The sequence below is a fragment of the Aulonocara stuartgranti genome (genome assembly GCF_965226115.1).
Source record: "Aulonocara stuartgranti genome assembly, chromosome: 14".
NCBI lineage: Eukaryota > Metazoa > Chordata > Actinopteri > Cichliformes > Cichlidae > Aulonocara > Aulonocara stuartgranti.
In genome coordinates, this window is record NC_138950.1 from 9,171,569 (window position 1) to 9,185,405 (window position 13,837).

At 37.9% G+C, this 13,837-nt stretch overlaps 1 protein-coding gene across 5 annotated transcripts; it reads left to right on the forward strand.

The window, feature by feature from the left end:
- The first annotated feature begins 360 nt into the window (after positions 1–360).
- On the forward strand, positions 361–10,242 carry trpc4b (transient receptor potential cation channel, subfamily C, member 4b). Of its 5 annotated transcripts, XM_082503946.1 has the most exons (12): positions 361–655; positions 1,044–1,457; positions 2,325–2,843; positions 6,160–6,502; positions 6,685–6,824; positions 6,967–7,280; positions 7,385–7,580; positions 7,691–7,885; positions 8,142–8,183; positions 8,315–8,404; positions 8,507–8,561; positions 8,793–10,242. In XM_082503946.1, the coding sequence occupies exons 2-12, from the start codon at positions 1,080–1,082 to the stop codon at positions 9,053–9,055; spliced, it is 2,535 nt and encodes an 844-aa protein (XP_082360072.1). In that variant the 5' UTR covers positions 361–655; positions 1,044–1,079; the 3' UTR covers positions 9,056–10,242. The 5 variants fall into 5 exon arrangements, 4 of the variants coding, with proteins under 4 accessions (XP_082360072.1, XP_082360071.1, XP_082360073.1 ...); XM_082503945.1 differs by having other exon boundaries at positions 8,507–10,242; XM_082503947.1 differs by lacking the exon at positions 8,793–10,242 and having other exon boundaries at positions 8,489–8,565.
- The last annotated feature ends 3,595 nt before the right edge of the window (positions 10,243–13,837 follow it).

Below are 13,837 nucleotides of genomic sequence, written 5' to 3' on the forward strand. Positions count from 1 at the left end.
TCACAAAGCTCAATTCATCTAAAACTGGTTTCTTGCACATGACAATCAATTCACGCTGCTCAAATGGTCGCCACAGCTACCAAAAACAAAATCTCTGCGGGAGGCAATTCTGAAGGCAAAAGAGGGTCCAAACGAGTAGCAATGTTTATCTAATGATTTGGCCGTTATCTAATAATAACAGTTACAATTTGTTCGTGTGAGAGTATAGCTCACATAAACAAATTTTAACTGTTATTATTTTTTTTAGTTTATTTATTTTGTATGATTTTAATCCCGCCCTTAGGAGACTAGTGATTTTTGTTTTCTAGGCAACGTTATTCCTCGTTTTGTTCCTTCGTTTATTTAGCATTATCCCCGACACCTGTTACACCACTGTTAATGTCCTTAAATCTACAAAGAAAGTTACCGTGTATAGAAATTGCGCCTGGATGAACGTCACGTGCTGTTTTCTTACGTGTATTTTACAGAGAAATATGCGGTAAATTGAAGGAAAGGGGTGGGCAGGGGACCTGACATGCCATTAAGTTGCAGACTCTTTGGTGGAGACTTCAGAGATTAAAAACAATCAGAGCACGCAGCTTCCCTTTCCGACTGCAGCTGTGCGCGGAGCTTCGTCGACTGATTCATGTGATTTACAACTGGAAAACATCAGGAGGTAAAGTTTGTATTCCTTCGTGCATTATTAAAGCCACAGTTAAACAAGTATTAGGGTACTTTAAACGAAAACTAAAGGATTTTAGTCGCTTGTTTTCGTGCATTTTTAAGCGAAAAACAACTTTAATCATCGTTTAGATGACGATGATATGTTATTGTTATTCGTTGTGTTAGTATGGGTGATTAATTATATATTTTACAATGTTTTAAAGGCAAACATACGTATTTTTATTTGTTTTTTTAATTTGTTTGATTTGTTTTTGGTTACGCACTGGCATCTCAAAATGTGTCATGTGAGCAGAAATGTGTCTTTTTCGTGTATAGAAGTATAACACGGTCAGTCTTTGTCAGTAGTTGACTTGGTATTTTTTCTTGTCTTTATTTTTCAGTAATTCTCCGTGAAGACTGAGACAGTTTGGGCAGCAATGTCTCAGCTGTACTATAAGAAAGCTGACAGCTCCACGTACAGGGACCGCATCCCTCTGCGGATCGTGCGGGCAGAATCGGAGCTCTCTGCTCTGGAGCGGGCCTACCTGGGGGCTGTAGAGAAGGGGGACTACGCCAGCGTGAAGCAAGCTCTGGAAGAGGCTGAGATCTACTTCAGGATCAATATCAACTGCGTGGACCCCCTGGGACGCACAGCTCTGCTCATTGCTATTGAAAACGAGAACCTGGAGATTATTGAGCTGCTCCTCAGCTATAATGTACACGTGGGTGATGCCCTGCTACATGCCATCCGTAAAGAGGTAGTGGGGGCCGTTGAGCTGCTGCTCAACCACAAGAAGCCACGTGGGGAAAAGCAGGTACCATCTGATTTGCAGTTATTGCTGACCTTTGAACATACTGATTTTTTTTTTTTTAATTTATTTATTTGTTCAGCCTGGCATTGGGAAAATCTGCGAGCCTCATGTGGTTAATGTAAATTATGTTATATTATATTTTGTAATGTATTTGTATAAAGACATGTTGTGGCAAGGTTACATTTGAGCAGAAGTGTCTCAATGTCTTACTACAAGCTACTAATTATTATATGGTTATATTTGTATACAGAAATATGTTGTTAAATATTTGTATATAAACTCCTCATATGTTTAAGTAGGAGCAGTGAGAAAAATCATTTTATTTTCTAGTCTGACTCTGAAAGAGATAAGATGCAAATAAGTGTGTTCTTTGCCCTTGTATTCTAGCTACGACTGGATGATTTAGGGAATAAAGCTATTATCTTCTCTCATAAGTTACCGAACCCCTACTTCCGTGGGCCTTTCTGCTACAGCTTTTACAACAAATTAGCCATTCTCCACAGTCTGTTTATCAGACTCTTTGAGAAAGGCCCCGCTTGTGTTCAGCTTCTTGACATCTTTGTAAATGAGGTCTTCCAGTACTGCTTGCTTCTCTCTATGTATTCTGTGAAAAGGGAAAAACAGGGTGTTGCTTCCAACCAGGAAGCCACTTTGAGGCCAGCTGAACCACAAGCCATTAGTTGTGTGCTTGCTGTTAGACAAGATGGTTAGAGACTGAAGACAAATGAAATTAGATCCAGTCAAAGAGTTGTTTCAGTTCCTGCAAGAGGTTTAAAAGCATTGTACTTTTGTGATAAAATGTTTGTGTACCATAAATGCGTTATTTTATGTCTATTCATTTGTGTGTTGCTCTGTTGGTTTCTTCAAAAGGTTCCATCGGCTCTGCTGCACAAACAGTTTTCAGACTTCACCCCAGACATTACTCCAATCATCCTGGCAGCTCAAACTAACAACTATGAGATCATCAAACTGCTCTTGCAGCGAGGGGTTTCTATACCCCAGCCACACGCTATACGTTGCAACTGTATGGAGTGTGTGTCCAGTTCAGACGTGGATGTCCTGCGTCACTCCCGTTCTCGTCTAAACATCTACAAGGCCCTTGCCAGCCCGTCACTCATTGCCCTCTCAAGTGAGGATCCTTTCCTCACGGCATTTCAGCTTAGCTGGGAGCTGAAGGAGCTCAGCACGGTGGAGAACGAATTTAAATCAGAGTATGAAGAGCTGTCCCGTACATGTAAACAATTTGCAAAGGACCTCTTGGACCAGACTCGTAGTTCCAGAGAGCTGGAAGTAATCCTCAATTACCGTGACGACATCAACCCATTGCTGGATGAGAACATTAATGAGCTTGCCCGACTGAAACTGGCTATCAAATATTCCCAGAAAGAGGTGAGCTTTTATTTGATTTTGATGTGGTCTTTGTCACACTGGAACAAAAAAGGTTTTTTCTGGATATATTTAAGGTGAAAAAGACATGAATACAGGAATTTGTCTACACCAGTGCACATGCAGATTGGCAACAAGTAATAAGAATCAACCTGTTTGAAGATGACAAGAAATGCGCCAAGATGAGCTGTAAATGGCCTGGGTGGAGATGTCCTGTGGGAGTTTAGAGCAATATGTAATTGCCAGGCTGGCTCTTAGCGATGCATTACAGTAACCCTCTTAGAGAATCCCATGATAATTGGATAATTGAGGATAATGATGGGAGAAGTAATGGCCATTTCCCTGAAATACAAACTCATAATATTTTAAACTGGGTGGGGACCGTTTAGTGTCTTTTAACATATTCTCTGGATATTTATCAATTGCATACTAGTTTTGTATTATTTGCTGCAAATGAAAGAAAACCTACTAATAATTAGATACCTTGGCATTCACACAAAGATCTGTGTCATTCATAATTATATGTATATTTAATTTATATTGGAGTATAACGGTACATTGCATGAATATCAACCTAACACAGAGCAGGTGACAACAAGTTTTTAAAAGGTGGTGCTTTTGGTGTCAGGTCTTTTTTTCACACCTAAACGGCGGATAGTGTTGGGAGAATCCAGTCACCCTCAGACTCTGTTTTGTTTTGCTACGGGTGGTGTCTCTGTAGAGCATGTATAGAGGCAGAGGCAGGTCACCTGACCCCACCCGCTCCCTGTGAATTCACCTGACAGTGACCAGTGCTATTGTCACATCGGTGCATCACATGGCATTTATATCAGGAAGCTGTTAGAGTAAACACCAGTTAATGTTCAATCCACCTGGCATTCATGTTTTCTCGTGCAGCTATTTCTGGTATATGGTTTAACTCGACTTACACTGTTACAAATTCAGGATTGCTTTGTTTGTTTTGGTGTTTCCTGGATAACAGACTGGAATATAAAGTACACATTGCGTGCACTCAGCGGGTGTCTTTCATTTATTCCACTCATTAAAGAGGCTGTGTGGAACTTTTGGGTCTTGTTTGTGTACAGCAGTTGTATAGTATTTGCAGAGTTAATGGCTCATACCACCCATGTAGTCTTAGAATTGAGGCTTTAAGAGTATTTTGATGACACAGTTGGTGACATGAATAAGAAAGATCAGTATGACTGCCAACAGTTCTGTGTGCTACAATTTATCTCCATGGAAAAGGCTTTAGACAGGCCTTCCTACTAATTTTGTTTATCTAATCATTTGGCCTAAATGAACTCCAGTGAGCCTGAAGTGAGAACAATGATCTTGGTAAGAAAAAGAAAAAGATTTTTTCTTTCTTTTTTTAAAAACATTTTTGACATTTGATTTTCAGCTTATGTGATTATTTGTAAATTCTACATCAGCACATTAAAAAAAAAAGCATTAGCATTATATTTAATGGGCCTTATAGAAAACTGTTCCCATTACCCCCAACCATGGTGTCTCCCTCTGGAACCTGGTTCTGCCCGAGGTTTCTTCCTGTTAAAAGGTAGTTTTTGCTTTCACTGTTTATTGCTCATAGGGGGTCTCTGTATTATTTTGTTTTATGATACCTTGTCATGAGACAAGGTAACATTTTTCCAATATTCTGGTGACTTGATTTTAACTTTGTGACATGCAGAGTTATCCTGATGGAAGGAATCGTCAAAAAATGGGTACACTGTGGTCATAAAGGGATGAACATGGTCAGCAACAACACTGAAGTACACTGTGGTGTTTAAATGCTGATCGCCCACACCATACATCACTATCACTAACCTGGACTGTTGAAAAGCTATGGTTTCATGTTGCTTATGCCAGATTCTGACCATACCATGTCTAGTCTATCACTTCAAAGCCGTTTGGCCATTCTCCTCAGCCAACTGTATCAGAAAATTGCTTCTTACTGGATATTTAGCTTTTTTTTGTTTTTGCATCAGTCTCTGTGCACAGTAGAAGAGTCTGTGTGGGAAAATCCCAGTAGATCAGGAGTTTTCTCAGACCACCCTGTCTGACACCTACAGCCATGTAATATTCAACGTCACTTAAATCATTTCTAATTCTTGTGCGCATTTGAACCTCAGCAAGTTGTTCTGGCCATGTCTGCATGCCATGAGTTGTTGCCATGTTTGCCATCATTAGAAATCTTTGTTGTAACATGTTGTACACATGGACCTAATAGAGTGGCTCATGAGTGTAGAATATCATTCTTTATTAATAACAATAATAGCAATTATCATAACAATTCAGATTAAAAAGACAGACACAGAGCCATGTGATTCAAGGGTTTAAAAAATAAAATTCACTTAAATATTAATTGGACTACACAAACTAGAACTTGTTTGATGTCAGCAATATTAGGATCATGAAAGTCTTCTTTCTTGTATTCTTCGGAGATTTCTCTGGAGGTTTCTTTTCTTGCTACTTGCTGTGCTCACTCTGCTTTTGCACATTTTCCTCTAAACCTGAGCTCAAACTCCAAATCCAAAGTGTTAAGTGTTTAAAAAGTACAAAATATATTTAACTGATTTTGAATTTTGGATTCTCAGTAACTATTAAAAATAGTGGTAGTGTTATCTGTGAATTTTTAGATAGTAGAGTGAATATCAATGTTCTGTATGATGCAATTTGCAATATATTGTGAAATAGAAGTAAGAACACTAATTGATGTAGGAGTCTAGCGTGAGATCTGTGTAGGGTCATTTTCACCTTCAAAAAATGTCCCCATACACAATCTGTTCCTTCCAGATGTCACCATTTGCCTCCAGTCATTTTATGTAAGTTCAAATCTGTCCAGGACAGTTACTGAAGGAAACTTTGAAAAGGCAGATTCTGCACTGATAGATGACCTCATCACCCGCAACAAAATGCTTTTTAGTACCATAATTGGGATCCATTTAGCCATAACTGGGTTACGCTGAAATTGAATTCCATCACCATCTGCAGATGTCCAACAGACTTTTATATCAAATCTCATAGAGCAGAGAAAATGTGCATGGGGAAAAGATTTGGCAATCATTTCTTAACAGAGCGTTGAACATCACTTTAGAAATACCTTTTTGAAACTCTTTGTTTTGAATGAATGTTTCTAGTTGTTTTGCAGTTCTTGATCTTTTGTGGCAAAAAACTTGCACATCTTTTGTGTACCATTAATTACCGTTTTTTCTGTTTAGTCAGTTTTTGGTTGGACCTGAGAGACAGATGGGTAAATAAAAAACAATTTATTTCATGTAAACATCTGTAATCTTTATTTGTCTCTCTCTTTGTCTCCTAGTTTGTTGCTCAGCCCAACTGCCAGCAGCTGCTGGCGTCTCGCTGGTATGATGAATTCCCAGGCTGGAGGAGGCGTCACTGGGCAGTAAAGCTCATCACTTGTATCTTCATTGGCTTTGCGTTTCCACTGTTATCCATCTTCTACCTGATCGCTCCAAAGAGCCGCTATGGCTTATTCATCCGTAAGCCTTTCATCAAGTTCATCTGTCACACTGCTTCCTACCTGACCTTCCTCTTCCTGCTCTTCTTGGCCTCGCAGCATCTACAGAGTGATGATCGGTTGGAACACCGTCAGGGCCCACCACCCACCATTGTGGAATGGATAATCCTGCCCTGGGTGCTTGGTAATAATACACACACATATTGCAGACTCTTTTTTAGACTGCACTCCTGTGTACATGAACACTGTAGTCTAAGCAGAGGTTTGTCACATGATTTCATTCATTGCGTCTCATGTGTGTTTGCCTCGGGACAAATACCTGAGCAAAAATACAACAATGACACGTCTTATTTTCATTCCTTGAAGGCTTTTTATGGGCTGAGATCAAACAGATGTGGGATAGTGGTTTTGAGGACTACATAGATGACTGGTGGAACCTGATGGATTTCATAATGAACTCTTTGTATCTTGCAACAATTTCACTGAAGATTGTTGCCTATATTAAGGTAATTTATATTAAAGGCTTCTATCTGTCTGTCTGTTTTATTTATTACTTTGTGCTGGAGCAACCATCATGCCGGAAAAATTGACATTGTGTGCTATCAATATTGAGCATGTTTGACTATTGTTCTTTTTTTTTTTCAACAGTATAGTGCAAAGTGCCAGTTGAGAGACACCTGGGAAACGTGGCACCCAACATTGGTGGCAGAGGCATTGTTTTCCATCGCCAACATTTTCAGCTCCTTGCGTCTCATCAGTCTTTTCACTGCCAACTCCCATTTGGGGCCTTTACAGATTTCATTGGGCCGCATGCTTCTGGACATACTTAAATTTCTCTTCATCTACTGTCTAGTGCTGCTAGCATTTGCCAATGGCCTCAACCAGCTCTATTTTTACTATGAAACAAATAATGGGACTTGCAAGGGCATCCGCTGTAATCAGCAAAACAACGCTTTCTCCACGCAAGTTGAAATTCTTACATAAATTACCCCTGAAAATCTGACTTGATTAATATGTTTGTTTTTCCAACAGTGCATGCTGTGATGTATGGTTGTGTTCTTTTTAGGCTATTCGAAACACTGCAGTCATTATTTTGGTCTATCTTTGGGCTGATTAACCTGTACGTGACGAACGTGGAGCCGGACCATACATTCACAGAATTTGTCGGCTCTACCATGTTTGGCACCTATAATATCATCTCCCTGGTAGTGCTTCTAAACATGCTAATTGCAATGATGAACAACTCATACCAGCACATTGCTGTAAGTAGCAAAATAAAGATTACACAATTATTTATTTTAGAGTTAGATTATTAGAGTTATCAAAATAATCTGCCTAATCTGCTCTATGAATTGTTTGTGTTTCTTTTCAGGATCATGCAGACATAGAGTGGAAATTTGCACGAACAAAATTATGGATGAGCTATTTTGAAGAAGGGGGAACTTTGCCATCTCCATTCAATTTAATACCCAGTCCAAAGTCAGTTTATTATCTAATTGGATGGATAAAAACACATTTGTTTAGGAGACCAAGCACAAAACGTCTTGAAACCTTTGAAACTTTGGGGGTAAAGTGTTTCCAGAGATTTTCTCTGACCTGTACTGTCACCACTGCATGTTATACATTTTCATGCATGCCTGTTTATACCCTGTCTACTATTACAGCCTCTAAGTGGCTTCGAAAATGAATTCATCCATGTTAATGTGTGTCAAACGATTACCTATTGAAAAAGGGCAAGTAAGAAAAAAAAATCACCTAATCAGTGAAAATGGAAATAACCCGGTGCTGTCTTAATGAGCCTTTTGTTTTTCTTGTAATTGCAGAGACGTGCAGCTGAAAATGTAAAATTAAGCCATGAGTATCAGGTAATAATTTGTATTATATTGCATTGTATTGTTTATTATTTTTGTTGTTTTTTTACTATCCTATTTTGATTGAATGTAAATGGTTAAATGTAAACATAACTCTTTGCTTGTTTAAAAATAATGTGTTTTAGGAGGTTTTGAAGAACCTCATGAAACGATATGTGGCTGCAATGATTAGAGATGCCAAGACAGAGCAGGGGTTGACAGAGGAAAATTTCAAGGTAGCATAAAATTCTTTATCATTTAAGCTTAAGTACCCAGTTGTATTATGTTTTCCATATATTTTTTCCACTGTTTAATCTCAGATTCCCAATAATTGATAGGAGCTCAAACAGGATATCTCCAGCTTTCGCTTTGAAGTTCTGGGAATGATGAAAGGTAAACCTGGGCTAGCAGGTAATATTGCAAGTACCACCTTGGCTTACCCTGGAAATCCATTCAAATATTCTCCTAAATTCCCTACTGATGAGTCTCAACAGAACCAGGACATCTTTGATATGTTCACTGCCACTACCAACACTACCAACACCACCCTACAACCTGCCAAAATCACCAGGTCTGCTTGCTTTAATAGCCAAACCAGTGGTTCAGTTATTTTGTCTACTGCAGGACAGACTCAAAAAGAGGCTGCCAAAGAAGATTCAAACCCTGGATCCCTTCACAAAAGGAAAAAACTCCCTTCTCTGAAATGTGATGAAATATGTTCATTGCCAGAGGAAGAAATGTTGGGTACTGATGAAGAAATGCAAGGAAAACATCAGACTGAGGACATAATTGTGGACGTTTCACAGACTGATGAGAAGGAATTCAAGGACATTAAACCTTCTTGCAAAGAACTTGATAAGGATGGGCCGACAAAATATAACAATTAATCTGCCAGCAAGTAAAACTTAAAATAGTTTATTGAAATAAGTTTGCTTGTGATAAACTGTACTGTAGTAAATTACCTATTCTGCTTAATCATGAATTCTATCCAGTGTATAATGGTATTAGACAATCACAAATTATATGACATGCATACAACCACAAAAATATGTGGTGAGGACAGGCGTCAGTGCCGACTTGATGCTCAAGCAATTGCCAAACATATTACTAATTTATGTTTTAAACTGAGCAATTCATTCCAAAGAATCCTTACAACCCACTGCCTATCTTCTACTCTTTTATTGCCTACTTACTATGCTATGCAAAAATACTGTATCTTATCCAGTTATTTGTACGAAAGAAATAATCAACAGTTTTAACACTGATATTGTATTCAGTACTGGAGGTAATTTGAAATTTAATCATTCTATCAAGTACACAAGCACCTTCTCTCCTACACTGGGAGGTGTAAGGGAAAGCTTTTTTCTTATTTTTGCAGTTGTAGCAGACGATGTAATCTAGATGATGTAATCTAGATTTGGTCCTGTAGTAACTGTTGTAACCTTGCAGGCAGTGTTGCGGACTAGTGAACTACATTTAACTTAATTTATAGTTTAACTTATTTTGCAATAACTTTCAGTTGATCCACAATAATGTAAGCACTTCATTTGTATGTTTTTGTGGGTGCTTAGCTGTTAAAGCTATAACTTTGACCCATTTATTTAAACAGTTTTACGATTGCAGTCAACCAGCTTTTAAACTAGGTATAGCAGGGTGGTATTGCCCAGCGTTCACTAAGCAACATCGTCAGTGATAAAAGTGATGGGTTTTTTTTTTTTTTCAAAAGAGTTTTACATGCTGTTTCATCCCCACCTGGAGTTCCTAGGCAACTGTGTGATGGCCAGTGTGCCAGTGTGTGCAATGATTCTTTTTTTAAATATTTTGTTAAAATGTCATATCATATGCAGATTGCCAGTTTAATCTTCTTTTTTTAAGAAAAAATCTGTTTGAAGTTATATTTAAAAGGGGCTCTATACAAATTTCTTCATGTGTTGATTTAGGTGTACTTCTTCCAGTTCTTTCAGTATGATTTACATCTTCATAACACTGCTTGCAAGGTTAAAGGCGTTCTAGAAATATGTGATAACTCTTCAGTTTAGTAACTTGTCACATGTATTTAAATTGCTCTGAATAAATAAAATCAAATGCTAATGTAAGTGTTATCTTGTCTTGCTACCACATGTGCCTCTCTTCAGTTAGAAGTCCTCCAGTTGTTTGGTTGTCTTTTGGTAAGCAATGACATTTCTGTGTGTTTGGTCTATGTCAGGGCCTTCTAAACTACTGAGAAAAGGATTAATGATAGGACCCATAAATACTGTAGAAATAGAAACATATTCTAGAAATAGAATACGTAACTTATTTCTTATTAGAAATCAGCTAAAACTAAATTTTTCTCAGATAATCAGAGACACATCTTGATTTTACATTTGAGAATGAATGGTTCAATGGTACAGTATCTTCAGCAAGGGTGAGGAATGTGTAAATTCGCTTTTGGCTGATTTCTGTTTTTATGTTTTAGCTTCTCTCTGAAACACTTTTTGATTTTATCTTGAAAGGTGCTATAGAAATAAAATGTTACTTAGTTATTTTACTGTGGAATGCCTATATTTGTAGTAATGCTGGCTAAAGTTCCATCACTAATCCTGACACACTGGCCGAGGGAAAGGTTGAAGATGAAGAAGAGAACATCAGCTAACTCGCTGGCATGCTCTGAGAGTCCTGCTGCCTTATGGGGGTTGAGCTTCCTCACTGCTGTGTGTACCTGAGCTCATGAGATTGTTAGGCGAGGTGATGAGGGGCAGGTGGTCCTATGTGTATGTTTCCTCTCTGTGTTATAACTGGAGGTCTCAAAACAGGTGTAGAAGGTATTGAGGTCATTGGACACGCTGTCTATGGAGCTGGTGATGCTGGTAGTGCTTGTGTAGTCTGCGATGTGTTGTAGGCCTAGCCACATGTGCCTGGAGTCAGCAGTAGAATAGAAGCCATCCAGCTTCTCTCTGTATTATTAAGGACGGAGTTGTTTAAGTAACAGGAAATAGGACATACTTAGATGTCAGGGTTTTAAGTGTGTAATGGCCCAAGAAAGATGTCTTGGCCCATTGTTGTATGTTATCTTTCCTAATGGCATAACAGTCATCCTTAATAAGGCTATTATTTCTATGTATCCAAATTATTCATCAATATATATATTAGTTACCACTAAGAAAGAGTTAAATGTTAAGTGGAAAAGGAGCAATAAAGTGATTTTGAATGTCTGTAAATCAAATAGCATTATACTTGGTTCTAACCTTTCTATTTGAAAAACTCGAAATTTAAAGGTTTCTATTAATGGTGTGTTTGTTGACCAAGTTCATGAGACCATTGTACTGTGTATAATCTTAGTAAATTATCCTGGACAGAACATATCAAGATAGTTGCTAAAATAGGAAATGGGATTTCTGGGTTTAAAAGACCAGGCTCAACCAGGTCATTTCATGATTTTAATTATTGCCAATTAATATTGATGAGATTTCTTTTTTAAAAAACCTCTCTAAATGTTATAAAACAGTTAACTCTTATGCTTTTATTATGATATTATACATCTGTGTGGAGATTGTAATAGTGCACTGTTAAAGTTTAAAGACCCGTGACCCCAGGAAGAGTAGCTGCTTTAGCTAATGAGGATCTTAATAAACTAAACCAAACCTAATTGCTTAAATCTTGTTTGTGCTTGGAGAAAAGAATTTAGTAAATAGTTTACCTTTTCTCTACTTGTTTATACAGTCCTTCTTCTATGGAATAGTGTTGCACAGCTGTCCTCAATATGTTTCCTTTTCTCACAGACTGTGTGACGTGTTAGAGGAAAAAAAAACACTAAAGGCATATTTTTCTTTCTCATATATGACAAATAATGCTAATTCTGTTTTTGTTATGAACTATAAATTCTTACATTTGGAGCTCTTCTTATAAAAAAAACCTTTTAAAGTAGTTTTGGCCATTTTTGTAATTGTTATTTTAACCAAAGACCAAGAACAGTTGAGCTGAACAGTCATTCATTTTAAGATAAATCAAGTGGCTTTTTTACCCATATATGTTTTCTTCTCATCACAACTATAAATATGACATGTTGTAGATTTAACTGTGAATCGACTTGTAAAATGAGGTCTGCCTTGAAGAACTACAGAAAAGAACAACTGTTTGAATGTTAGTGCTTTAGTATGACTGCTCTAGTAATAAAACTCTTACATCCACGACTCTTTGTAAGAGGTTATTAAAAGTCATTTTTAATTAGCTGTTAAGCCCAGTATACCTTTTGCCAACCTTGACCTAAATGGAAGAGAAACCTGTATGGTTTTACACTATTGATCACTGAAACTGATGCAGTAAAACTACAGGCTGTTGGTACATTTGAGAGCTTCACCACTGTTAATAATTTAGCACTCAGCACTGATATTTCCGGTTCTCTCTCATGATTTAGAGATTCTGTGGTTAGAAGAAAACTGGTTTATTTCCAAATAGGAGATGAAGCACCATCTAGTGATCTGTGAGGATATTAAAAAAACAAGCGTAGTTGGCTAATGACAATACTATGGTACCTCTGTGTAATGACTATGTAACTAATCATACTATTTAAAGTAGAAAACCTGTGAAAAACATGTCATGATGGTACCTTTCAGGTACACAGAGGCCTATCGTGTTGCTACTTTTAACCTGTAGTCAACAACACAGTGCTTAATAGAGGTAAGATACTACATTGATTAACTGAGCTAATAGGTGCCTGTGAATCAGTGCTACTGGTGCTTGGTTACTCATAGTTTGTATTTTCACAGACCGTTTCACACCTTCATGGATTGAAGCTTGCAGGCAACCTTGGGTGCTGGATGAAACTGATGTCAGTTTCTGTTACCATAGTAGCCCTGCTATCTTTAGAAACCAATCAACAAAGTGTTTGGGTCTTTGTACTATATCTGAAAAGCTCACTCAGTTAAGATTGCTGTTGCACCTTTTCCTTTAATTTCCACTTAAAAGTAAAACGAGAGGAGCCCGTACTTGGGATCAAGACTTACTTTATTCTTTGTGGCACATGAAATGTTTGTGTCGGTGCCAGCGTGTGTGTCAAGGACTGATTCAGAGAGAGCGTGCTCTGATTCAAAGTGCAAAAGCCACACTGCATTTGATTATCACTGCAACGAGTGTGTGGCGATTCCATTATCTCTCACTGGCTGTTTAATAGGATGATGGGACTGCATAGTAACTGTATTTCAGTGTTTTGGATTTTAGAGGATTAAGGGGCTTTCTAAATGCATTAAATAAAGGTGATAAGAAGCTTGGGCCTTCAAACTGTCACTTTTTAAATGTGATTGGCTGATTTTTTCATTTCAGGCTTACAACTTGAAAATACAAAGTCAGTCCACTGATTTTCAGCTCCAGATGTCTGTCTGTTTGCTTTTCTTTGCCATCCTCCCTTTCTAACCCCTCAACCAGTCACAGCAGATGGCTGCCTCTCCCCGAACAGGGTTCTTCCAGAGGTCTCGTTCTGTTAAGACTGAGCTCTTTTTTCCTAAGTGCTTGCTAAAAGGGGAACTTTTAGAGAGAGCTTTTCTCTCTAATATTTACCTACATCTTTACCTACAATATGAAGCTCACTAAGATAACTGCAGTTTTGAACTGATGTTACATAAATAAAACTAAACTGAGTCAATGTCTGCACGGTATTGGGTCTTAGGGTCTTTAAAAAAAAATCCGCTGAC